Genomic DNA, 26,977 nt, shown 5'->3' with positions numbered 1-26,977 from the left:
GCTTCAGCCTCCTCATCTGGATATCACAGGATTCATTTTCCCCTTCCCTCCGCTATGTTTCTTTATTGCTTTGGTCTGGCTTGAGGCCTGTCTAGTTCTAATTTTGTCTTGGATGGAGGACATCAGCTACAAGCAGGACAATTACGGCTGTCTCGGGGTGGCCTAGCTGCAGAACAAGCTAACAGTGTGGGTATCAATCTATTTGCAACATTCCCAAAAGCCTTCCTTGCCTCTTCCCGCTTGCACGAACTACGAAGACTCTCCAGCGGCTGAGAATATAGATCAGAAGTAGAGGTTCAGCCTAGTGTATGTGAGGCCCTAAGTTCAACACCCAGCATTGCAGGAAGAGGAAAAAAAAAAAGCATCTCAGGGAAGGGAAGTCCAGCCCTAAAGGCCACACACACACTCAGTCTAACTGCGGACCAACTGGATAGGTATTTCGGGTGTCCATCACCCTTCAGGCTGGCCCCCTGCGAGGTAAAGGGACTCTGGGATCACGAATCTTGAAACTGCAGCAGCCCACAGCCCCCCAGGCCTGGATGCTCCGCAGCGAGGTCACCCCAAGGCGACGATTTAAAAGAACAGCTCGCCCACCCAGGCGGCAAACGCCCCTCCCTGCCCGGCCGCCCGCCCAGGCCGCACCCACTTGGGGGCGGTGCACCTAGGCTTAGTTCTCGGTGGGCGGACGCCGCGGCTTTAAGTAGGGGCGGGACTGAGCGCTGAGTAGCAGCGGCGTCGGCGGCGAGAGTTCTCGGACACTCGGGGCCGGATACGGGAGGCTAGCTGGCAAGTCCCGGTAAGCGCGGGGCTGGCGGGCGAACGACCCCGGGAGATGCACGCGCGGATGTGTGTGTCTCAGGTGTGGGCGAGAGGTCGGTGCAGCGCGACGGCTCCATAGAGGGGCGGAGAAGGCTGTCCCGGCAGGACCGAGATCCTTAAGGCCCCCACGGAAGCTCTCTTTGGCCGGATCGGCCCCACTGCAGTGTTTAGTCCTCCGCGGTGCCCGGCTGCTCTGGAGCAGACTGCGGGACGCGCAGCGCTGGCGGACGCGGCGATTGGCCCTCGGCGCTCGCCGTAGCTCAGCGGCCTGCTTGGGGGGCGGTCGCTGAGAGTCCCGGGAAGGACCGCCGACAAAAGGAGGGAACCCGAAGGCCGTTTGCGACCGGAAGGGATTGAGTGAGGAGTCGCGGGGGCTGCGGCGCCCAACTAAAGCCATCCTGGCATCTGCGGGCCTCCACGCAGGCACCTGGCTCTCCGGGCCAGACGCTGAGAGTGAAGGTAGCGGTGGCTGCAGCGCCCCCTGGCGGCCTGGCGGCACGGTGTCAAGCCAGTCGAGCGTCGTGGGCGGGGCGGACCCGACGGAGGACAGCGGACTGTAGGGCCGTTTGCCTTTTTCTTACCTGGGTGGGGACTCGGTGGGCTCGTGGCCTGAGCCTACATCCTCCCGGAAAGTTCAGAACCTCCTTCCGGAATCCGCAGGCGAAATAGGGTCTTCCCCTGATGGCAGGGTCTTAGCCCAGGGGGAAGCAAGGCCAGGCCGCTGGGAAGCCTGGGCGGGGGTTTGGAAATGGCACATTTAATGAGTGGCATATAAAAAGGGGAGTAAGTGTCGCAAAAGTCTGCGCAGATGTTGGGATTATAGCTCAGAGGATAGAAAGCCCGCCTAGCATACTAAAGACCCTGGATTCCATTCCCCAGAACCTCCTAAACCTGGGGTGGTGGTACACAGGCTTGTCAGGGGCGGGGGTGCTGAAGGATCAAGAGTCAAGGCCATCCCTACCTCAGCCAGCTCTTCCTACGAGTTTCACGACACCACCTCACAGCAGGAAAGTTAGATAAAAAGTTGGGCAGGACTGAGGCTTCTCTGTTCTTAAGAAGGCTGTGACCCTGAGTCTAGCTAGCAGGCCTCGGGTGTGAGGGCCCTCCAGTGTGTTTGGACGGTGATAGGAAAAGGCAAGAGTTTAGCCAAGTCATGGTTGCAAGGCTGATAATATCCTTAGCTTTCCATTTTCTCCCTACAAACAGGGTCTCTGATATTATGATATTATGTAAGCCTTGCTGTTCTGGAACTCTCTCAGTGCTAGGATTAAAGGTGTGCTCTACCACGCTCAGCTTTTTTTTTTTTTTTGAGACGGGGTTTCTCTATGTAGCTTTGCGCCTTTCCTGGATCTCGCTCTGTAGACCAGGCTGGCCTTGAACTCACAGAGATCCGCCTGGCTCTGCCTCCCGGGTGCTGGGATTAAAGGCTTGCACCACCACCGCCCGGCCGCTCAGCTATTCTTATTTATTTTTAACATTCATATATTTGTATGTGTGTTGGGTATGTATGTGGAAGTCAGAGGCCGGCGGTGGGAGTCAGTCCTTCCAGCCTGGGGTGGGGCACAGGTATGAAGTCAGTTCTCCAGACTTGGTAGCAGCCACCTTTACATTATGAGTTAGGGGTCAGCAGCCTGTTTCCAACTTAGTGAGGTGCCCTTAAAGCATTCTTTGGGGCCACTGAGGTGGTTCTTTGGGTGAAAGTTGTTTGCAGCTAAGCTGAATGACCTGAGTTCAATCCCTTAGACCCGCATGGTGGGCAAAAGGAAGGGCCTTCCACAAGTTGTCCCTGTGTTGCACACACCTTCCTCAACCCCAATAAGTAAATACAGTAATAAGACGCATTGTTTGAGTGTGTTTTGTGCCTTGGCTGTAGATAAAACCCACAGCTTTCTGGGCACTTCACAGCCTTGGAGGTAATACTTAGGAAAATGGTTTACTTATTTATTTAATAATTTACGCAGTGTTGCCGATAAAACCCAGGACAAGGGCTCTACCACAGTGTGTGTATTTTCTTTTGAGGGTCTCATCAAGTAGCCCTGGCTAGCTTCCAACTCACTATGTAGACCAGGCTGGCCCGTCTCCTGAGTGCTGGAATTAAAAGCATTTGCCACCATGCCCAGCCGTTTTTTTTATGTTTTTAAAAAGTGGCTTGGGAGAGGTGTTGAAGACAGTAGTGTTTCATGATGAGCCCACATCACATGGAACTCACACTTCCGCTATCATGAGTAGTTCTCTTGGACACAGCTGTTGTCATTTATCTATACTTTGTAACTCCTTCCTGAATACAGAAGAACTAGGTCACTATGGTAGACATTGCATAGCTACAAAGACTAAAATATTAAGCCGGGTGGTGGTGGTGCACACCTTTCATCCCAGCATTGGGAGGCAGAGCCAGGTGGATCTCTGTGAGTTTGAGGCCAGCCTGGGCTACAGAGCAAGATAGGCACCAAAACTAAACAGAAACCTTGTCTCAAAAAACAAAACAAAAAATTTACTCTCTAGCTCTCTGGCTTACCCCCCCCCCCCCCCACACACACACTTGGAGATAGTGTCTCATGTATCCCAGGCTCCTCTCTGGGCCTCTCAAGTGTTGGTATTACAAACTTTGCTTTATGTATTGCTGGGGGTCAAACCTAGGGCTTCATAAACATGTTAGGCAAACCCTATCTCCCTGAGCCCCAGCCCTAGCTCTCCCTCTATTCTCTACAGCTCTTTATACAAAATGTTTGTCAGCTGCTGGCTTGGGGAAAGAAGGATATATAATGGGAAAGAAAACCTTTCATGTTAAAAAACAATGTTTAAACAATGGATTTGGGTAAACTTTACATTGAAACAGTATGTCCAAAGCAATCAGAAACAACCTATAAAGAACTGTATTATAATCTGGATTACTGCAAAATCATTTAGGGAGGGGAAGTGAGACGGCTCAGCAGGTGAAAATTTCAAGCACAACCCGTGATGACCTGAGTTCGATTCCTTGGAAGTGCAATTCCTCTGACACATCTGTGGAGGCATAGGGGTCTCCCCCAGAGAATAAATAAATGAATGTAATTTTAGAAGGTACTTGGGTAAAATCTTTCACAGGTTATATGCCTGTGCCCTTGAAAGCTGCTAATTGGATGTTTCTTTTCACAGACGGGGTGAACCCATGGAGTTGGTATTTTAGTTTTGAGAAAGAAACAAACTCAGAAGAAAGATGGCATTTGTTGCAACCCAGGGGGCCACGGTGGTTGACCAAACCACTCTGATGAAGAAATACCTTCAGTTCGTGGCAGCTCTCACGGATGTAAATACACGTGAGTGATTCTTTTTGACACAAGGGGATAAATAACAACCTTAATGTTTGTCCTTGGTCTCCCTTTCTACCTTGTGGAGAAGCAAAGTGATGAGCAGCAGTGCTGGAGCCCAAAGAGGCACGAATGCGTGTGTGCACGCCTGTGCGTGTCTGTGTCTTTGTCTGTGCATGCACATGTGAGTCTGTGAGGACGGGTGTGTGTGACTGAGGGTAGGGACCTAGCCATGTGCCATCTTCCAGGCTGTGACAGTCAAACTGATAAGATCTGATTGCTTCTCTTCAATTCTTAAATCCGGGGATTGTTCTTAAAGCCTCCTTAAGGCAGTTTCAATGACCTGATTGTTTTTTTGGCTTTGTTTTGTTTTATATTTTTGCCATTTACAGCCGATGAAACGAAGTTGAAGATGATGCAGGAAGTTAGTGAGAACTTTGAGGTATGACTTTTATGCTTTTCTTTTCTTTCTAATTACACTTATTTCATGTCTGTGTATTTGCCTGTACATGCCACGGTGCTACATGCTGGTCACAGGACAGTCTAAGGGACTCTGTTCTTTCTCCCATCATGTGGGCCCAGGGATTGACCTCAGGCCATTTTGATGGCCCTGCAGTTTTCTTTGTTTTCTGTGCTTTCTCCTATTTTCACATCAATATTTTTTAAATGTTATTTATTATTATTGTTGTGTGTAAGGTGTGTGGGGGGGGGGTGTACATGCAACCACAGTGTTTACATGGAGTGGTTCTCTCCTACCTCTACATGGGTTCTGGGTATCAAACTCAGGTTGTCAGGCTGGACGATTTGGGTGACCCTTGGCCTGCCGAATCATCTTGCCAGCCCTTTTGTCAGTCTTTCTAAAAGTTCTGTTTAGTCATTGTTACTTGTTATGGCGGGAGGGGGTACAGAAGCACTGCAGCGCACACATGAAGGTCGGAGCACCACTTTGGAAATGGTTTCTCCTTCCGTCTTCACCGTTACATAGGCTCTGGTGTTGAACTCGGGGCTTCAGGCTCATGTGGCAAGCATTTCCACTGCTGAGCCATCTCTCCAGCCCTGTCAGATCCTTTTATTGTTACTGACTCAGAGGTCACTTATAACAAAGGCTAGCCTGTGATAGCATACTCCTGTAGCAGTGGGAAAGCTGAAGCAGGAAAATTGGCAGTAATTATTCAGTGCCAGCCTGGGCTATGTGTACAGCTCCGCGCCAGCCTGGAATATAGTGTGAAAGTGTTTGGAAAAAAAGTCTTATTTTTTTCTCCCTAAACATTTACTTGTTTTGTTTGTGTATGTGTTTGGGCACATACATGCCATGAGGTGCATGTAGAGCTCAGAGAACAACTTCTACAGCATGGGTTCTTCCTGAGGCTTGGCAATAAGCATCTTTACCCTCTGAGCCATTTGCCATTCCCCATAGAATCGATGCAACTGATGGTATTTCAAAACAGGAATTTGAAACTGTGCAGAATATTGCTCATCTTCATGGTAGCAATCTCAGTGTTGTGTTTAGGAATGTTGGCTCTGTTTTGGTTGCTGTGTTGTGGCATTTTTATCTTTTAAAAGGGGGCTCTTTCCATGTTTTCACTTGAATGCATTCAAGTTTGTGTTGTGATCTGTTATGTTCAGGTGATTGCTCATCTGGCAAGATGGGCTGCCTGTCATTTCTGATTTTAGTACTTAAGATGTCTGTCACCTTGATAAAGCAGTTGCTCCCTTCTGAGTTTCTTGTATTTGTACGATTTTATATTGTCCCACAGATCTCCTAGACTTTGTCTGCAATTGGTCTTTGATTTGTTTTTACACTGGAAAATACTGATTGATCTTAAAAACAACAACCACAACAAAAAAGCTCTTTCATTTTATGTGTATCTGTATGAATGCCCAGGTGTGTGCATGTGCACAACATACATGCAGTGCCTGTGCAGGCCAGAAGAAAGTGTCAGTCTCTGGAGTTAAAGGTGCTTGTAAGAAGCCGTGTAGATGTAAGAAAGTCAGTCCAGGTCCCCTGCAAGAATAGTAAGCCCTCTTAATGGCTGAGCTGTCTTTCCTGCTCTTTCTTGATCTATCTTTAGGGGTACTGCCACCTCCAATTCAGTTTACTTTTCCATATGTTTTTAAAGTCACTTTACTTTTAGTTCTAGCCTTTCCATTGTGTTCTTTGGATTTCATTTCCCTGCATATTTCCTATTTGTTCACACACTGTCTTTTTCTTTGGATTTCTTTCTTTCTTTCTTTCTTTCTTTCTTTCTTTTTTTTTTTTTTTGTGTGTGTGTGTGTGTGTGTGTGTGTGTGTGTATATATGTGTGTTTTGTTTGTTTGTTTTTGGTTTTGTTTTTTTTGAGACAGGGTTTCTCTGTGTAGCTTTGGTGCCTGTCCTGGATCTCGCTCTGTAGAACAGGCTGGCCTCAAACTCACAGAGATCCGCCTGCCTCTGCCTCCCAAATGCTGGGATTAAAGGTGTGCGCCACCACCGCCGCCTGCTTAGTTTTACTTTTTGAACAAGCAGGCATTTAATGACTGGGACACATTTTGGGAATTGTGTCACTTGGCAATTTTGTTATTTGAGCATCATTGAGTGTCCTTACACAGACAGATGGGATAGGTCAGTTAGTCAACATTAGCCTCTTTAAAAAATTACAGTTGTACCTGTGTGTGCATGTGCAAGAATATGCACAGGTGTGCATGCCATGGCACATGTGTAGAGGCTAGAGGACAGCTTGAAGGAGCTGGCTTTCTTACTATGTGGTGCTGCTCAGTGGTTAGTACCTTTACCTGCTGAGCTGTCTCTCTAGCCTGCCTCTTAATATGATCAAAATGTAGTGAACACAAAACATATGTGGCTGCTGCCAGTGTGTAACATGGCAAACTGTTGGACAGTGGCATTTAAAGATTCATACATTCAAATAATGATGTATGTGATCATTATTTGATATGTGCCTGTGATATGTGCCTATTTGTCCCAGTAGGGCAACATCGTGTCAAAAAATCAAAAAAGTCTGTAGCCAGTTGAGCTGACCCAAATACCTTTCCTGGAGGGACCATGGAGTGTGAGGATTGCAGATAGCCACCTACTTGGGGTGTAGGCAGCCGGTGTACTGGGCTGCCCTGGGGCCTTTCAAGGCAGTTTTCCTGCAGATACTCATCGCTCCAGTGTCGGTTCTGGCCCCAGCCTTGGCTCCAGGAAGATGAAGATATGCAGGCGCCTTTGGGAAGCCCCAGGGCACAGTGGCCAGAGTTCATGCTGGCCAGGTTTTATGTTCATCTGCACCGAACTGCAAAACAAGGAACATTTGAATGAGGCCTTGTGTAGAGTCAAGCTTTAGTTCTCTGACCAACCAAAGGCCCATACCTCAAAGAAGTAGGGCTTCACCATGTTTAATGCAGGTGAACTTGAAGATACAGTGGCTTGTCCCATAGCTGTTGGCTCAGATATATCCATGGTAGTTGCCTGGACAAATGGCAGGCGCTGCATTTCTGAGGGCTCCCATTGTCCACACCCCACCAAATCATGTGTAGTAATGAATCTCACATCCAATATGTCTTTAAAGGAAAAGAAGCTAAAAAAGCATGGTGGAGTTAATATAGAAACTGTAACAAGGTGGTTTGCTATTTGACTTTAAGCACTGCCATGTGTTATACTTTATCTGAGAGGCAGTGTGGACTTGTTGACATCCCCCTGCCACAAAGACGTGCATTGCCCTTGATGCTGTGATGCCTGTGACAGCACCAGGTGATAGATAGGACTTTTTTTTTTCTTGGCTCCTTTAGGATTTTACAGGACCACTGTCATGTGTCATTCATTGTTATGTGTGGTACCTATTGACTGTATAATGGCTGCTTTAAAAGCCTTATCTTTTTTGAGACAGTATCTCTTTCTGTAGCCCTGACTGGTCTATAACTCAGTATGGAGAGGGGACTTGCCTGAAACTTGGAGATCTGCTTGCCTCTGCCTCTCCAGTGCTGGGATTAAAGGGTTTTTACCACCCTTCATGGCCAATATGTTAGTGTTTTAAAAAGATAATTTGGGGCGGTGATGGCGCACGCCTTTAATCCCAGCACTTGGGAGACAGAGGCAGGCGGATCTCTGTGAGTTTGAGGCCAGCCTGGTCTACAAAGTGAGATCCAGGAAAGGCACAAAGCTACACAGAGAAACCCTTTTCGAAAAGCCAAAAAAAAAAAAAAAAGATAATTTGTTTGATGTGTATGATTGTTTCTTCTAAGTGAAGACCTAAATGATCCCCCTTCCCCCTTGATACAGTGTCTGGCTTTGTAGCAAAGAGTAGCCTCTAACTCATGTCCTTCTGCCTTATCCTTGTGCTAGGTTACAGGCATACGCCACTGTACTTTGCTGACTGGCTTTGGAGGTTAGCCTTGAATGTTCAATATTTTCCAGAGCATTGGCATTTTTTTTCTTTGCTCAAATTCATTTATTTATTTACTTAGTTACTTTTGTTCAAATTATATTTATGTGTGTACCTGGAGTTTGCATATGGAGGTCAGAGGATAATTTACAGGAATGTTCTTTCCTATCACGTGAGTCCCAGGGATTGAACTTGGCTCATCATGTGTCTCAGAAACGTCCTCAACTCACTGAACCATCTTTAAGAGTCCTCATGAGTGAGGCTTAGAACTTACTTCTATGTATGGCTCATTTCATTTAATGTAGTAATCATGTGAGCTGTGTACTTTTTCCCCAAAGGACAGGACAGAATCACATTTTTTCTTAATGGTTGTATTTATATACCACATTTTCTTGAACCAATCATTATTTGATGGACACTTCCTTTGTTCTGATTTCTTGACTCTTATGAATTGTGTTGTGTGAACATGGGAGGAATACAAGCAATTGTGTATGCTGGGAGTCAAACCCAGAACCTAAGGTCTGCTAGGCAAATAACCATTGAGTTATGTGTCTAACTTGGCATGTCATGTGTGTGTGTGTGTGTGTGTGTGTGTGTGTGTTTGTGTGTGTGTGTCTTTTTGTATACCATGTGTATGTGGATACCTGTGAGTCCAGAAGAGGATGTTGAATCCCCTCGAGCTGGAGTTACAGGCAGATGTTATCTACCTGCCATGGGTGCCGGGAACCAAACTCAGGTACCAGAGGAAGAAAAAGACCAAAAGCCTAACTTGTAAGCCATCTCTGCTACCCCTACTATATCCAATTTTAACAGTAGTGCTTAATTCTCTTTATTAGATTTTAGATCTGAATTTCTTTAACATGATATTATCTCAGAAGCATCTGAAAAGCATTGGGAATTAATGTCAGGTCTGGAAATGCTTAGATGTCTCAGTGGTTAAGAGTGTTTACAGCTCTTGCAGAAGACCTGGCTTTGGTTCCACTTGCAATGGCTTCTAACTCCAGTTCCAGGGACCCAGTGCCTTTTTGTGGCTTCCTTGGAAACTTGGGTGCATGTGGTACACATAAAAACTCATGTAGGTACAAGCATAAATTTAAAAACAAAAACAAACTTTGTTTTGTTTTCTTTTGAGATTGTTATATAAATTTAAAATGAAAATAAACATGTAACTTACTCTATCTTTTTTTTTTTTTTTTTTTTAAACTGTCAACTAGAATGTCACGTCATCTCCTCAGTATTCTACATTTCTGGAACATATCATCCCTCGATTTCTTACATTTCTTCAAGATGGAGAAGTCCAGTTTCTTCAGGAGAAGCCGGCCCAGGTAATCTGTTCACAGTAGTGGGGAAAGAAAAGATGCACACTGAGGGTCAGATGCAAAAATGAATCAAAATGACAAAATCAAATCAAAGAGTGCACGGGTACCAAAGAATAAAAAGGTGTTGTCAGCAGGGTAACCACTCAGGACCTCTGACTCCTGGGCTTTATTCATCTTTTCTGCAGGTTCAGTTATTTACATCTGCCAACTAGGGGTGTGTGTATTCAGATTAATTCAGTTAGGCACAAAGGAAGGCTGGTGAGATCGCTCAGTAGGCAGAGGTGCTGGCCTGAGGACCTGAGTTCAGTCTGGTGAGGCTCACATGAAGAAGGGGAGAACTTAACTCCTGAAGGTTGTCCTCTAGCCTCTACATGTGCCCACATCTAATAATCAATCAGTTAAGTTTGGCTGGAGAGTGATTTAAGAGTCTGTGTACTCCTCTTGCAAAGGGCAGAGTTTGGTTCCTAGCACACAGGCAAGATGACTCAAAACCGCCTGTAACTCTAGAGCCAGCCAGACCTGATATCTCTGGCCTCCTGGAGTACCTGCACACATATGAATAATTAAAAAATTAATTCTATAGTTCAACATCATCTCCCAGTACCTCTAACCATATAAGCAACGTAGACTCATTATGCCATTGTTTTCTCTATATCAGCTTTTATTTCTTAAAGAATTTGAGAACAATTGCTGTAATGCTGGTGAGGTTTGTTAATACCTGGAGCATTTTGAGGTTGTACCAGTTCTGAGAGCTTATGTGACTGGCCTCCTAGTTTTGAGCCACTGTGAAGGTTCGTGGAGACTTAGTGTAGTGTGGCTGAAACACACCCAGTGGGCTCATAGAAACAGGAAATGAGTGTGGGGGAACCCTCATTTTAGTTATTTTGTATTCTCTGCTTTTTCTTTTCTCTTTTAAGGACTTTAAAAATGTATATGGGTGTTTTGCTTGCATGTATGTTTATATACCTCAGACATGCCTGGTGCCTGTGGAAGCCAGATAAGGATACTGCATTCCCTAGAACTGGGGTTGCAGATGGTTGTGAGTCACTGTGTGTGTCCTGGGACTAGAACCCAGGTCCTCTGGAAGAGCAGCCAGTGTTCTTAACCACTAAGCAATCTCTAGCTCAAAATATGTATTTTATTATTAATTATATGTCTGTGTGTATGGGTGCATGAGCATATATGAATTCAGGGTCCCTTAGAAGTCAGAAGTGGGCATTGGATCCTTTGGAGCTGGAGTTACAGGTGGTTGTGAGTCACCTGACAGGTGCTGGGAATAAGCTACTGTTCTCTTGCAAGAATAGGAAGTGCTCTTAACCACTGAGTTCTCTTTCCTCTTAAGAGTCTGTGTTTGCTCTTGGGTTTCATTCTACTCTATTCTCACAGTTGAATCTTGTGCTTGAAGTACTGGTGAGGTTGTAAAAGCACAATGGAGTTAATTTGTTACATAGTCATGGAGCTACTGAAGATGATCTGCACACATACTGTTGGTTACATGTGAACCATTTGCAGGTGGTTTCTAAGGTCAGGCCCCTCTTGATGGCGGTTGCTGGCGATGTGAGGTCAAACAGTGAGTCTGGAACCCCTTTGTTTTACATGTGTGTTTCTTACCAGCAACTCCGGAAGCTAGTACTTGAAATCCTTCACAGGATCCCAACCAATGAGCATCTTCGTCCTCATACGAAAAACGTTCTGTCTGTGATGTTTCGATTTTTAGAGGTAATCTTTGCGAATTCTTCTAATAGCCATGTTGAAAACATTTCATACAATAAATCCAGTCGTAGTCCAAGCCTCACTAAAGATCTGATTAATGAGTGACGTTTCTCTTAGTGTCTCTTTTTTCCATTTTTGTCTAATTCAGAAAGAAAGATTACTTAATTGAAGACACCCCCCCCCCCCTTTTTTTTTTTTAAAGAGAGGGTCTCACAATGTAACCCAGGCAAACCTGGAACTCTCTGTGTAGAACAAGTTGGTCTTGAACTAAGAGATTACCAGCCTCTGCCTCCTGAGTGCTGGGATTGAAAGTGTATGCCCACATACCTGCCCTTTCTTCTTTTTGAGACAAGGTTTCACAATGTAACCCTGGCCTGCCAGCGACTTGCTGAGTAGACCAGGTTGGCCTGTCTCTGCCTCCCAAGTGGTTGGGATTAAAGACATGGGCCACCATGTACAGAAAGACCTGAGATTCCTAGGTGAATGTTTTTTGTTAATCTTTTTGCTTTCTCCCATTTTGACATGTTTAAAATCCCGTTGTGCCTCGGGCCTTGAGAAAATAAGCTTCCTTAGGAGACAGTCTGGGGTTCTTATCTTAGCTCTGCTATTCATAGCTGACCACATTGGCCACATTGCATAAGATCTCTGAGGCTCTGTGACCTCCAGGGTAAAATGTATCTGGTCAGTCCCTAACCTAGTCCAGTCCATGGTGGTTGCTCAGTAGCTGATTGTTTTTTCTTGGTCTTTTGGCAACACGGGTTGGGCACCCCTTACCCCAAATACTTGGGAATGGGAATGTTTGAGATTTTTATTTTATTTTGAGTTTCAGGAATATTTGCATATACATAACAGTATTTTAGGGCTACAGTCTGAACCTGAATGTGAAGTTTGTTGGAATATCATTGGCACCTTCTTCAGATAGCTCAAAGATAGTTTTATGAAAAGTTTTTTTCTTTTCTTTTTTTTCTTAAATAAATATATTTTATAAATGTAAATTTTTTTTTTTTGGTTTTTCGAGACAAGGTTTCTCTGTGTAGCTTTGCACCTTTCCTGGAACTCCCTCTGTATACCAGGTTGGCCTTGAACTCACAGAGATCTGCCTGCCTCTGCCTCCCGAGTGCTAGGATTACAGGCGTGCGCCACCACCATCTGGCTATAAAATGTAAACTTAATGAATCAGCTTTTCAGTGATGATAATTCAAAATTATTCTTACAGAATCTGTGTGTTTTGACTTAAAACCATTATGTGAAGTCAGTCGTAGTTTTCCTAGTTGTGTTATCTTGTCTGGTGCTCAAAAAGTTTAGGATTTTAGAGCAGTTCAGGTTTTGGGTTTTTGGATCAGGAATGTGCAACCTGTATTTCCAAGTAGTGAGCCACTTTTTGTTTGTTTCAGCTAGGATGTTATTTAACCATGAAAGCATCAATTCAGGCCTGCCTGTTGTGGGGGTACACCCCTCTAATACCAACACTTGGGAGAGAGAGGCTGACTGCTGTTAATGAGTTTCAGGCTAGCTTGGTCTACATAGTGAGTTCCAAGCCAGCTGGGCTACACAGTAAGGCCCTGTTTCAAACAAAATAATGTTAATTCAGGACTGGGGATATAGCTCAGCTGGTGGAGTGCTTCATAGCATGCACAAAACCCTGGGTGTTCCATCCTCAGTACCACAATCCAAGCTAGTGCTGTCCAGCACTCAGGAGTTCAAGGTCATCCTTCAACATGTAGTGAGACCCTGTATCAAAAGGGTAGAAGAAGCAGTAATTCACGGCGTGGCGCACCTCTCTCTTACACGCTAGGTCACCTATCCTAGTAGAGTTACTCTAACACATTGGGATGCTGTTCAGATGGTCCATCAAGATCGTAGCTCTTTCTGTCTAGGACCTCTATATCTTGGAACAGTGTTTATCAGCAAATCAAATGCAAGCTGATTGATTCAGGAAGAGAAACATGCAGAAAATGCCTAGACTGCTTTTTGCTTTTTGAGAGGGTCTCACTATGTAGTCTTGGTTTTCCTAGAACTCACTGTGTAGATCAGGCTAGCCCTAAACTTAAAGAGCTCTGCTTGCCTCTGCCTCCCAAGTGCTAGGATTAAAGGCGTGTGCCACTATGCCCATCAACAATTTGTCTTAATCTTGAGATTAAAATGTCTTCAGAAATATAACTTGATTTTTTGTTGTTGTTGTTGTTGTTGTTGTTGTTATAAAGACTGAAAATGAAGAAAATGTTCTTATTTGCCTAAGAATAATTATTGAGCTGCACAAACAGTTCAGGCCACCAATCACACAAGAAGTAAGTTATTACATTTATTTATTTACTTGTCTCTGTCTCTGTCTCTGTCTCTCTGTGTGTGTGTGTGTGTGTGTGTGTGTGTGTGTGTGTGTGTGTGTGTTTGTGTCTTTGTGTTCACATATGTGACATGGCATATGCTTGGTATTTAGAGGTCAACTTGGGGTAGTTGGTTCTCTCCTTCTATTATATAGGTCCCAGGAATCAAATTCAGATTGTTAGGCTTGGTGGCAAGCACCTTTACCTTCTGAGCCATCTTGCTGACCCTTATCCTTATTTGAGCTGACTGACCCTTACCCTTACATGAGCTCACTGGCCTTTTTCCTTATTTGTACAAGTACTGTGTAGAAAATAGAGCCTTAGTCGGGAGATTTTGTATCCCTCTGCTTTCCCCTGCTCCTTCCTGTCTTGTGCAGAGTTACATGAGGGCATTTTCATAGAGTACATAACACACTTTGAGCATATTCCTGCTCCATACTCCACTACCTTCCCTCTTTTTAGAGCCGTCTTTATAATTTCTCTTGGCATGAATGGACAGATATCTCCCTGAATTTTCTCAGTAGTTGGAGTGTAGTACCTGACCAGGGTGTTGAGTGGTGAGTTCCAGCCATTTCCTTTTGAGTAAGGATTAAGGGGAATTCTGAAGTTGGAGCTGGGTTTGCATCTCCGCTCTCCAGCCCCAGTAGCAGAGCGATGCTGGGTAAGCTGTAACTTTTGGGAGCCAGGTTCTTTGACCTGTAATTGACATGTGTGCAGGTGTCCATGGAGACAGAAGAGGGAGGGTGTCACATCCATTGAAGATGGATTTATGGGTGATTGTAAGCCACCCAGTGTGGGTGCTCGGAACTGAACTCACATTCTTTGAGAGCAGGAACTGCATTGAACTTCTGAGCCACCTCTCTAGCCTTGATTTTTCTTTTTTATGATCATAATTCTGGTCATTTAAAGTCTTTTCCATTTTTCTTGTCTTTTGTTTTTTGATTTTTGAGATAGAGTTTCTCTCTGTGTAAGCCTGGCTATCCTGGAACTTGCCTTGTAGACTAGGCTGGCCTTGAACTCACAGAGATTCTACCTCTGCCTCCTGAGCTGGGATTAAAAGTGTGTGTCATCACCGTCCAGTTCAAATTTTCTTTCTTTTGTTTTTGTTTTTGTGTTTTTGAGACAGGGTTTCTCTGTGTATGTAGCTTTGCGCCCTTCCTGGAACTCGCTTTGTAGACTAGGCTGGCCTCGAACTCACAGAGCTTCACCTGGCTCTGCCTCCCGAGTGCTGGGATTAAAGGCATGCACCACCACTGCCTGGCTCAAATTTTCCTTTTAATGGCTATTACCAAATATTCTTTGTTTATTGATCAGGCTATTTAATTAACTAGGTTTGCAGAAGCAGGGTTCCTGAGTCAGAGTACAGTTCCAGTGCTTCACATGTGTTCCCAGGCTGGTTCTGGGAAGCATGGTTGGTTTGATTCCCTTAGTGGTATAAGAGTCTCTATTCTTGCACCATCTCAAACACGTGTATTTATTAATTTTATTTTTAAAATATGTGTGTGCCTCGACGGATGTTTATCGTGTGTGTGGTTGCCATCTGAGATTAGAAAAGGGTGCTGGATCTCCCAGAATCGGAGTTACAGTAGGCAGCTGTGAGCTGCCAGAGACAGGGATGCTGAGAATCCATTCTGGTTCCTCTGTGAGAGCAGCCAACCCTCAGCTCACTGTTTTCTGAAGTTTCTGAATGGCCGTTCCTTAGCATTGACCCCTTGGCTGTTGCTGACAGAGAGAACTGGTTTCCATCCATCAGTGTCTTTTGGTCTTCTCCTTCTTCCTCTTTCTTTGTCTTTGTTTGTTTATATCCATTTGTACCTTGCTTACCTTTTAAAGTCAATTCAAAAAGGTATTTGTGGGGTGAGGGAGGCGAGTGTGCCCAGGCACATGTGTGGGGGTCAGAGGACAACTTCTGGATTCAGTGAGGTGTCGGGCTTGAACAGCAAGCGCCTTTACCCCCTAAGCCTGTACTGGCCCTGTAAGTATGTTCTTAAAATGAAGTGTTGCTTGTTTTGTTTTGTTTTAGATCCATCACTTTTTGGATTTTGTGAAACAGATTTACAAGGAGCTTCCAAAAGTAGTGGTATGTTTTTTTTGTTAAAGTTTGAATTTATTGCTTATATTCATTTATTTACCATTATTATCCAAAGGGTATTTGGAGTGTTTTGGTTTGAAGGAGTGACTGAGGTGGGTTCTGGTTTTAGGATGGAGAATATTGAACACCACATGGCACACTGTTTGCCATTTCTGTCTTCTTTCTGTGTAGAACCGCTACTTTGAGAGCCCTCAGGGGATCCCTGAGAACACAGTGCCTCCACCAGAAATGGTTGGTATGATCACAACAATTGCCGTGAAGGTCAATCCTGAGCGGGAGGACAGCGAAACCAGGACGGTGGGTGTTCCTCCCTCCCTGCTGACAGCTGTGTCTCATTTTTTGTGTTCTCTCTCCAAATCTATGACTTCTCCATTTGGTAGAGGGGGAAATGAGATAACTTAGACCATTTGGTTTTTTCTTTTCTCTTTCCATAAACTTGGAGGCATAAGGAGGTCCTGCCACCTTGGGCACTCATGATTCCTGGCAGTAAAGACCAGCCCACTGAGGAAACCTGGGGTCTCTGGCTGGCAAGAGCATCAGGCTAGGCATAGGGGCAGAGAGATTCTGATCTGTTAGAAGTCCTTTGAAGCTATAGGTAAAATTGAAGTGCCCTGAGCCAGAGAGGACCTGGATGGGGCCCAGCCCCACTCTGGTTTCCTGACTCTAAAACTCAGTGAACCTTCCCCTCAACCTTGTTTTTCCTGTTTTTATCTGGAAATCTGTGTCTTGGGCTTTGCAGACGTAATGCGTCACGTAGGAGAGATGTGGTGACCTTTTGCCGTGACTCATTTTTAGGGCTGAGTTAAGAATATTTTACTGGGGCTAGGGACCTGTGTCTATTAGAAGAATGTTTACCGGCGTGCAGGAAGGCCCAGGGCTCTGTCCTCAGCATTGGGTCAACTGAGCATGTGGGTGCATGCCTGTAATCCTAGCACTAGGGAGGTGTGGGCTCAGTTGAAGGCCCTCCTCAGCTGCATAGTGAGTTGGATGCCAGCTTTGGCTATATGTGACAGCCTAAAGAAGGCATTTTAGCACTTGTGCTTGTACTGAGACAAGGCCTCAGCTTGTACTGAATTTTAAGCAAAGCTCAGTCCGTTGCTCGCTGGTAGTGTGCATGCAGCTGCCCTTCTTCTTGTTTTAAGAGTCCTTAATAAGCTCGTTCAGCTCTCCTGGATTTACTATAAGCATTTTTTTCTGCATATAAATATTGTCAAAACCTGTAGGCTAAATTGGACTCTTGAAGTTTTTCTTGTTTGTTTAAGTCAGATAGTGGCTTAAAGAGCTGGGTGTGTTGCTGGGCTGGATGGCACACACCATCATTGCTCTTGGGAGGCAGAGGCAAATGAATCTCTGTGAGTTTGAGGTCAGCCTGGTCTACGTTACAAAACCCTGTCTCAAAAACAGACTGAATGTAGTGGTACATGACTAAGGCAGGATTGCTATGAGTTACAAGTTCACCTTGGCTAAGTAGTAAATTCAGTCAAGGCCAGGCTGGGTTATACAGTGAGACTCTTTCAAAAACCAGACAGCTAGGCCTGGTGTTGCATGCTCACAGTCCCAGCATTTAGGATGCCAAGGCAGGAGGATCACTGTAAGTTTGAGGTCAGCCAAGGGTATGTAGGGAGACCTTATCTCCAAACCAGGCTTCCTACCCTCACAGAAATACCCAACCCCCCAGATTTCTTAGGTGATTTGAATCTGTTTGGATTTCCCCACAAGATTTTGCCTTCTGTGAAGTAACAATTGTATGTACTTAGTTTGGGCCTTCCACAGACACTTGCAAGGATGTGTCACTGTGTCTGTTCAATGTCCCTTAGTGGGACTGGCTAGACTTGTAGGTGCCACAGAGCTGATGGTTGCCTCTCCTCTTCACATCTCACAGCATTCCATCATTCCACGAGGATCACTTTCACTGAAAGTCCTAGCCGAACTGCCCATCATCGTTGTCCTAATGTACCAGGTATGTGTACCCCTTTCATGTGAAATTTCATGTCTCATTTCCTTCAGTGAATAAGATGTACATGAAGCCCACATGCTCATGGATGCAGTGCATCCTGCTGTCTGTGGTGTGCCAGATCAGTCTGTGGTAGATGAATGTGGAACTCCACTGTTTACCTTTCAGCTGTACAAGCTGAACATCCACAGTGTCGTTGCTGAGTTTGTGCCCTTGATCATGAATACCATCGCGATCCAGGTCTCTGCACAAGCCAGGTAAGCAATCCTCAGACCAAGACGAAGCTGACAGCACGGTGCTTTTCCCAACTTGAAATTGCCGTTGCCCCCATTCTTGAGATGTTGAGAATTGTGAGTATTAGCAGTGTGCTGAGACCAAGTGCATCTGGACTTCCTTTAAACTCGCACTGGAGTAGTGGTGGGAAGGATTGTTTTCCATTCCTTCTGTGTGTCTGTGGGTGTGAGTGTGTGCACGCCCATGCCACAGCATGTGCTGTGGAGATCAGAAGACAACTTGCAGAAGTTGGTCTCTCCTTCCACCTTGGGAGTCCCAGGGGTTGAAGTCAGGCTGCCAGTTTTGGCAGCAGGAGCCGTGTCACAGGCCTCCTAGTTGACAAGGTGCTGTAGTAGGTCTCTCTTCTTAGTCCTCAGAGTCACTGGGCATTGCTTTTCTGACTGTCCTTTGAGAAAACTCATAGTGGGATTAACTTCCAGGGCTCCCTGCTGAGGAGGTCCAGGCCCACTGGATCCATCCGTGTGTTAAACCAAATAGCATTCCTTAAGGACACCCTCTCTTGACATGCAGCCCCTCTAACTGAGGTACTTGAGAAGCATCTGAGGAGTGACCCTCTCCAGCCCCAGAGCTTGTATTAAGCACACAGGTGCCCTGAGGAATGCAGGTCATGAAGCATGGGTGATAGGGAATCCATGTTAGTTAGGAGTGCTGTGGTATGGTTTGGTTTGAGCCTTCTAGAACTTCTATGTCATGCCATTTTTATTTTACTTTCAAAAATTCTGTGTATGTGTGCATGGCTATGTGTGGGTGGGTATGTGCACCTGAGTACAGTGCCCATGGAGGCCAGAAGAGGGCATCAGATCCCCCTGGAGCTATAGTTTGAGGAGCTTATGAGCTGTCCAACATGATGTTGGGAGTGGAACCTGGGTTCTTTGTAAACAGCAAGTGCTCTTAACCACTGAGCCTTTCATGTGATTTGAAACTGCATAAAAGTAGATGCATTTATGCTCCAGTGGTGCTTTTGGTCTATATGGAAATGAGGGAACTTCAAGGCTTAGTCCTTGCTGTAGGTGCTTAATTCCAAGTCACTTAAACGACTGATGTTGGACTTGTATTCATTTCCTGCCCAGGCAACATAAGCTTTACAACAAGGAGCTGTATGCGGACTTCATTGCAGCTCAGATCAAAACGTTGTCGTTTTTAGCCTATATCATCAGAATTTACCAGGTAAGTTTCTAGACTTGGTTAGCTTTTATTCTTGTGTTTGTGTGCGTGTGTGTGTGTGTGTGTGCGTGTGTGTGTGCGCATGCCCACTTTGAGTAGGTATGTATTTGTATATGATGTATGTGTGTATATGTATTTATAAATGAATGCACATGTGTGCAGGTATGTGTGTATGTAGGCCAAGGGTTTGTGTAGGGAATCTTCTAGATCACTCTCTCATCTTTTTCTTTTGGAGGCAGGATCTCTTAAGTCAAACCCAGAGCTCATTGTATAGTTAGTCCTGTCAGCACCCTGCTCCAGATCCTGTCTCTCCCTTCCAAGGGTGAAGAATCATTGCTGTTGTGCCCCTGAGTTTCTGTAGGTTCTGGCGAGCTGGCCTCTTATTCTCCAGCACGGCAGCACTTCAGCCCCGAGTCCCCCCGGTTGTTGCTGTACTTCACAGACAGTAAAATTCATTTTCTGTGCGTGTGTCCTTGAGTTGACCATGGATTCCAGTCAGTCATTAGCATATAGAAGGCTTCTGTCCCCCTAAAGTTTGGTGGCTTATTGTAGTCAGTGCTGTCCCGGCATCTCCAGTTCCGGGCAGACCTTGCTGTGTGTTTTTTGTCCCATAGCTTTGCCTGTTCTGTTCTCAAATGGGCTGTGTGTCTCCGGTGTGGTGTCTGCTGCTCATGTCTGCATCTTTCACTAGGCAGGAGTGCTGAGATGTCATGAGTGAACTGCTTCTCTTCAGGCAGAAGGAAGGAAAGGGGACCTGAGCACCCACATTTAGGCTACATTTTTTTTTTTTTTTCTTTTTTGGTTTTTCGAGACAGGGTTTCTCTGTGTAGCTTTGAGCCTGTCCTGGACTAGCTCTGTAGACCAGGCTGGACTCAAACTCACAGAGATCCACCTGCCTCTGCCTCCCAAGTGCTGGGATTACAGGCGTGCGCCACCACCGCCCGGCCTGTTTTTCTTTTTAAAATTTTATTGTGTGTACATGTGTGACTGGTTCTCTGCTTCCTCCTTAATGGGGTTCTGGGGACCTAACTTGGGTCACCAGGCTTGCATGGCGAGTGGTGTTACCTCCTGAGTCCTCTTACTCTCCCAAACTCATCTTTTTCTTCTTTGAGATGTGGTCTCACTGCACATGCATGGTTGCCATGATTTGCTATGGTAACAGATCAATCTCCAATTGGCAGAGATCTTCCTGCTTCTGCCTCTCAAGAGCTGGAATTGCAGGCATTTAACATCAGACCTGGCTTAAGCTATATAATATTTTTGTTTGTTTTGGTTTTGGTTTTGGTTTTTCAAGACAGGATTTCACTGTGTAGCTTTGACTGTCCTGGAACTCACTCTATAGACCAGGCTGTCCTTGAATTCACAGAGATCTGCCTGCTTCTGCCTCCCAAGTGCTGGGACTAAAGGCGTGCACCTCCACTACCTAGCAAGCTCTGTAATTTTTTAATAAAGTTTTTGTGTAGGCAGTCAACAATTATCCTAAAGTATGGAGTAAATGTGATTCTGATCTCTTGCAATGAAATTATGTTTTGTTTCTAAAGCTTTTTGTTTTTGGAGACAGGGTTTAACAGTTGTTTTAAAATAAAAACTACTTTACAGTCTCACTGTGTAGCCCAGCCTGGCCTTTAACCCATGATCCTTAATCTCCAGAGTGCTGGATTGTGGGCATTGACCACCATAATAACCAGGTAAATGGAGGTTTTGTCCCTTGGTGTTGAGTCAGGAAGAGACTGTTGAGAACTCCTCAGAACCATCCCAATCAGTCTGTCGTCATCTCAACTCAGGTTAGTGGGATGACTAAGAGGACCAATTGATTTTTAAGCCATTGTCTTACTATGTAGCTTTGACTGGCCTAGAACTTACTAGGTAGACCAGGGTGGTCTCACAGAGATCTTTCTAGCCCTGAATTTTTTTTTTCTTTTTTAAGATTTATCACGTTTTCTGCATGCAGGAACACCTGCAGGCCAGAAGAGGGCACCAGATCTCATTACAGATGGTTGTGAGCCACCATGTGGTGGCTGGGAATTGAACTCAGGACCTCTGGAAGAGCAGGCAGCACTCTTAACCCCTGAGCCATCTCTCCATCTCCCACCCTGAATATTTTTTAAACAGGCTTTAGCATTTATTTTCTCTCTAACGGAATAATGCATATTTACTATGGAAATTTGTAAAATAATAAAGCAATACAAACACTGCATCCACACTCAACCCACCTGAAAGGCCATCTGTCCATGTTGTCATATTTTCAGAATGACGTTGACTGCATGGCTCTATGCAAACACATGTCCACACTGAACCTTTTGGGTGGTACTTGCTTAGTAGGCCTGACGATTTGTGATAGGACTTGGTGTCTCTGCCACCTCCCACACAAGTATGACTGCTGTCTTCCTTGCTGTGACAGGAGCTAGTGACCAAGTACTCTCAGCAGATGGTGAAAGGCATGCTACAGTTGCTTTCCAATTGCCCGGCGGAGACTGCACACCTCAGAAAGGAGCTTCTCATCGCTGCCAAGCACATCCTCACCACGGAACTGAGGAACCGTAAGGCTAGCTTTTCTTTGAAGGCCTGTGTCGCCTGTGCCAACTTTGGGGCCAGTGACTTCCTGAAGGTTCTACAGGGTTTTGGCATGCCTGTTCTTTCTTTATTGCTTGCTGCCTTGGGGCTTTTCATTTCTTTAATTTTTTTTTTTAACTTTTGTTTACTTTTAATGTGCATGGATGTGTAGATATTTTAACTTGCATCTATGTGGGTCTGTGCACCACATGTATGCTTGTTGTCTGCAGAGACCAGAAGAGGGTGTCAAATCCCTGAGACTGGAGTCATTGTGAGCTGCCATGTAGGTGCTGAGAATCGAACACATGTCTCCTGCTGAGCTAACTTCTTTTCTTTTGTTTGTTTGTTTTGTTTTGCTTTTGTTGAGACAGGGTTTTTCTGTGTTAATAGTTCTGGCTGTCCTGGAACTCACTCAATAGACCAGGCTGGCCTCAAACTCAGAGATCCACCTGCTTCTGCCTCCCGAGTGCTGGGATTAAAAGTGTGTGCCACCACGCCCATTTGCCCTCCTTTTTAAAGATTTATTTTACTAATTGTCTGTGTGCTGGGGTGAGGAGTCTGCAGGAGACCAGAGGCATGAAATGTTGGTTGTGAGCTTAGAGCTATCTCTCCAGCCTGCCTTGGTCAGTTCTCTAACAATAGACATTACCCTGGTTGTATCTTTGTGGGCAGGTGGTTCGTGTGGCCCAGTAGAACCAACATTCTACTTTGCAGTGTCTTTCTGGTCTTTTCTTTGCCCTTTTCTTTGCCTAACAGGTCACAGGCTGACAACTGTAGAAGGTCTATGCAGTCTTTAATGTTCTCATGTGTTTCCTAGAGTTCATCCCCTGCATGGACAAGCTGTTTGATGAATCCATCCTGATTGGCTCTGGATACACGGCACGAGAGACGCTCAGGTACAGCATCATCAGACCCAGGATGCAGGCCTGCCTGGCATGATGACCAGGGTCACCTGCACTCTGGGCGAGCTCTAATGCAGGCTGTTGCACCTACTCACCTGTTGGATTTAGAGTGACAGCAGGTTTGGAAGTGCAGAAATGCTTAGGTTGTGTGTGCTCATGCGCTCATCCAAGGTGTAGAGGTCATTGGACAACTTGCATGACTTAATAACCCAGGAAGTGTATGTGCATACAGTGTCATAACATGTAGAGCATTAACCTATTAACTAGTTAACATTTTGAGATAGTCTCACTATGTAGCCATAGCTGGCCTGGAACAAATAGAGATCTGCCTGCCGCTGCTTCCTAAGTGCTGGGATTAAAGGTGTGTACCACCATGTCTGGCACACAGTTTGAACAAGCCCCACTCAGTACAAGAACAAGCTGGTGATCGTTTATGCTGTGGTTAGTGTATCTGCCAGTACCTGTTAGGTATTTTCCTGGTTAGTTATTATTGTTGACTTGACATAGCCTAGAGCAGTGATTCTCAACCCCAAAGGGTTTCTGACCCACAGGTTGAGAACTGCTGCCTTAAAGGGAACATTTATCCCTGCCAAGAAGCCATCAACAGTCAGTAGCTGATCTAGAGAGTTCCCTGACTAACAGGAGGGAACCTTCATGAAGAGTTGTTCCTGTCTGATTGACCTGTGGTCATGTCGATGGGGCATGTTCTTGGTTGCTGATTAGTAGGAGAGTCCAGTCCACTGTGGGTGGCACCATCCTTAGGCAGGGGATCCTGGGTTGTAGAAAAGCTGAGTGTAAGCCAGTAGGCAGGGCTCCCCATTGTTGCTGCTTCAAGCTCTTGCTTGAATTCCTTCCTGGGTTACTGCAGTGATAAACTGTGACCTAGAAGTAGAAGCCAACTAACCCTTCCCTCCCTAAAGTTGCTTTTGGTCAGAGTGTTTTATCCTAAAAGCTGACTAGGACAGGAACTTTATGAGTTAGATGAAAGTTAGCTTTTCAGTGTGTAGAGTGAAGCATGACAAGAAAGATTGGGTCTTTCATTTGAGCAGCTGGGAGAGGAACAAGGGCCTGGGAGGGGCCTAAGTCTCAGCAGTGACTACAGGGAATACACTGATGACGTCTCTTCCTGCAGACCCCTCGCTTACAGCACACTCGCTGACCTTGTGCATCATGTTCGCCAGCACCTGCCCCTCAGTGACCTTTCCCTCGCCGTCCAGCTCTTTGCTAAGAACATCGATGATGAGTCCCTGCCCAGCAGCATCCAAACCATGTCCTGCAAACTCCTGCTGAATCTGGTAGACTGCATCCGCTCCAAGAGTGAGCAGGAGAGCGGCAATGGCAGAGATGTTTTGATGCGGATGCTGGAGGTACCCGATGCTTTGATTTATCTTACGCATTGTTAATTGCACTGGAGGGGCACTCCAACAGTCTTGAGTCAAAGCTGGATCCTGCTCACCCAGCTCAGAAACCAGCAGCTGTTGACCTTTGTGCATATGTGTGTGGGGGGGCCACAGGACTGTTTTAGATGTCCTCAAGGGCCATCTACTCTATGTTACAGTTTTTCTTTCCTTTGCTTTTTTTTTTTTTTTTTTTTGGTTTTTCGAGATAGGATTTCTTTGTGTAGCCCTAGCTGTCCTGGAATTATGCACTTTGTAGACCAGGCTGGCCTTGAATTCACAGAGATCCATTTGCCTCTGCCTACCAAGTGCTATGATTAAAGGCATGAGCTACCACTGTCTGGCTCTGTTTTGGATTTTCTAAAGATTTAATTTTAAATTTTAATTGTGTGTGTGTGTGTGCATGTGTGTGTGTGTGTGTGCGTGTGCGTGTGTGTGTGTGTGTGTGCGTGTGCGCGCTGTGCATATGTTCATGTGTGCCAGAGGTTTTAGATTACCATAGAGCTGGTTCCAGACAGTTTGAGCCATCCCATGGGAGTACTGGGAATGGATCTTTGGTCCTCTGGAAGAGAAGTATGATCTCTTAATAGCTGAGCCATCTCTGCAGCGTGTTTTGTATTTTTAAAACAAGGTCTTGTTGGTCTGTAGTTCCCCCCTGGAGCCTCTGCTGGCTAGTAACCAGCCTCAGAGTTCCCTGCTGTGTCTGCCTCCCCAGAGCTGGGATTACAAGAGCATGTTGCCATACCCTGCTCTTCTGTGTGGGCTCTGAGAACTGCACACAATCCTCATGCTTGCAAGGCAAGCACTTTTTAGACTGAGCAATCATCCCTTTTGGTGTCCGTTTAGTGACAGGCAGGATGACTTCAGAGGGTTTCAGATGTTTGGCTATTAACTTTTCGCTCCTTCCCTTGACCCTAATTCCTTTTGCCATTAGGTTTTTGTCCTCAAGTTCCACACCATTGCCCGGTACCAGCTCTCAGCCATTTTTAAGAAATGCAAGCCTCAATCTGAACTGGGAGCTGCAGAAGCCGCACTGCCTGGGGTGCCCACGGCCCCTGCTGCCCCTGGTCCAGCACCTTCCCCGGCCCCTGTGCCTGCCCCTCCTCCACCCCCACCCCCAACCCCAGCCACCCCAGTGACCCCGGCCCCTGTGCCCCCATTTGAGAAGCAAGGAGAAAAGGACAAGGAAGATAAGCAAACGTTCCAAGTCACAGATTGCCGGAGTTTGGTGAAGACCTTGGTCTGTGGAGTGAAGACCATCACGTGGGGCATAACGTCATGTAAAGCACCTGGTGGTAATTCTACTCTTACACCTTTTAGACCGACAACATTTTCAGTCGGTGTGTTTGCCAGGTTTTAATGTATTCTCTCTCTTCTAGAAGCTCAGTTTATTCCTAACAAGCAGTTACAACCCAAAGAAACTCAGATCTACATCAAACTCGTGAAGTATGCAATGCAAGCCTTGGATATTTATCAGGTATGAAGCAGCAGCAAAGCATGCTGTTGAGTGTGGAAGGTTCCCTTAGATGGAGTCTAGTGACGGACGGGCCCTCGGACTTCACTCCAAGTGGGATGGGTCTGGTTTTGTTGTTGCTGGCCTGCCCAGCTTTTGCAGGGTAGCACACGTGCATCATCACATGGGTTTATGTGGTTCTGGGAATCAAACCCAGGCTTCATGCACGTTGGTGTTTAATTCCCTCTCCTGTTACTGTGGTAAAGCACTCTGACAAAAGCCATTTAGGGGATAAGGGGTTATTTATTATCAAATGGAGGTTGTTGGGTACCTCTACCCTCTGAGCTGTCTCTCTGGCCTCTTAAGTTTACTTACTGTTTTTTGGTTTGTTTTTTTTTTTTCCCCGTGATGTAAATACCTAGTTTCTTCTTTTTCAAAATTGAGGCAAGAATAGTGATTTTTAGAAGGAGGATAATAACTTTTATTGTTGTATTCAGCACCCCGTTTTAAGTGTATATCTTGTGATTTTGTAAAGAAATATATGTACAGTGGAAGGTGCTCCTTTTTAACGACCATGGTGGTTCCCCCTTTCTAGGTCCAGATCGCAGGAAATGGACAGACATACATTCGAGTAGCCAACTGCCAGACTGTGAGGATGAAAGAAGAAAAGGAGGTGCTGGAGCACTTTGCTGGAGTCTTCACCATGATGAACCCCCTAACGTTCAAGGAGATCTTCCAGACTACAGTCCCTTACATGGTAGAAAGGATCTCAAAAAATTATGCTCTTCAGGTATATAACTCCTTTTTATATTTGTATGTGTGTGTGTGTGTGTGTGTGTGTGTGTGTGTGTGTGTGTGTTTTGGATGTAACAGGACGGTTTGTGGGCGTGAGTTCTCTCCTTTCACCATGTGGCTTAGGGATTGAACTCAGGTCTTCAGGCTTGGTGGTAGTTGCTGAGTCATCTTGCCAGCCCCTTTTATATTCTTTCTGCATTCACTTTAACTTTTTTGTATATTGAATGTCTTGTGTTTACTCATCTACTTTGAAGCTTTAAAAAAAAAAAAAAAAAAAAAAGCTGTCCCTTGGCTGGAGAGATGGCTCAGAGGTTGAGAACACTGGCTGCCTGAGTCCCTGAGTTCAATTCCCAGCAACCACATGATGGCTCACAACCATCTATAATGAGATTTGGCGCCTTTTCTGGCCTGTAGGCATACATGCAAATAGAACACTGTATGCATAATAAATAGATAAATCTTAGGGGGAAAAAAATGCTGTACCAAGGATGTGTTTGTGGGGGAGTATTCGTAATGATGTTTGAGAAAGTTTCAAGCCTTCAGATGCCTC

The 26,977-nt window shown here is 45.5% G+C and overlaps 1 protein-coding gene and 1 non-coding gene across 8 annotated transcripts in view; both read left to right on the top strand.

The window, feature by feature from the left end:
- Positions 1-479: 479 nt before the first annotated feature.
- The window catches only part of LOC118572727 (transformation/transcription domain associated protein), a 96,490-nt gene continuing 69,992 nt past the window's right edge, over positions 480-26,977 (top strand). For 4 of the 7 annotated variants that reach the window (XM_036172530.1, XM_036172529.1, XM_036172528.1 and 1 more), the window contains exons 1-17: positions 480-796; positions 3,955-4,115; positions 4,499-4,548; positions 9,682-9,792; positions 11,401-11,505; positions 13,704-13,787; positions 15,847-15,903; positions 16,087-16,212; positions 17,798-17,875; positions 18,038-18,126; positions 19,234-19,330; positions 21,729-21,867; positions 22,698-22,776; positions 23,915-24,149; positions 25,114-25,474; positions 25,559-25,656; positions 26,228-26,422. In XM_036172530.1, the coding sequence (XP_036028423.1) occupies positions 4,016-4,115; positions 4,499-4,548; positions 9,682-9,792; positions 11,401-11,505; positions 13,704-13,787; positions 15,847-15,903; positions 16,087-16,212; positions 17,798-17,875; positions 18,038-18,126; positions 19,234-19,330; positions 21,729-21,867; positions 22,698-22,776; positions 23,915-24,149; positions 25,114-25,474; positions 25,559-25,656; positions 26,228-26,422 (2,004 nt within the window). In that variant the 5' untranslated portion in view covers positions 480-796; positions 3,955-4,015. Of the gene's footprint in view, positions 797-1,120; positions 1,279-1,308; positions 1,376-3,954; positions 4,116-4,498; positions 4,549-9,681; positions 9,793-11,400; positions 11,506-13,703; positions 13,788-15,846; positions 15,904-16,086; positions 16,213-17,797; positions 17,876-18,037; positions 18,127-19,233; positions 19,331-21,728; positions 21,868-22,697; positions 22,777-23,914; positions 24,150-25,113; positions 25,475-25,558; positions 25,657-26,227; positions 26,423-26,977 lie in introns of those variants that run through there. The other 3 variants (XM_036172531.1, XM_036172526.1, XM_036172527.1) reach the window with 3 other exon arrangements.
- LOC118572855 lies at positions 7,103-7,232 on the top strand. Its single transcript, XR_004943550.1, has one exon. It is a non-coding gene; the product is annotated as a small nucleolar RNA SNORA70 (small nucleolar RNA).

This window comes from Onychomys torridus, chromosome 22 (assembly GCF_903995425.1).
Source record: "Onychomys torridus chromosome 22, mOncTor1.1, whole genome shotgun sequence".
In the NCBI taxonomy this organism is placed as follows: Eukaryota; Metazoa; Chordata; class Mammalia; order Rodentia; family Cricetidae; genus Onychomys; species Onychomys torridus.
This window is presented reverse-complemented; position numbering and strand designations above follow the sequence as displayed.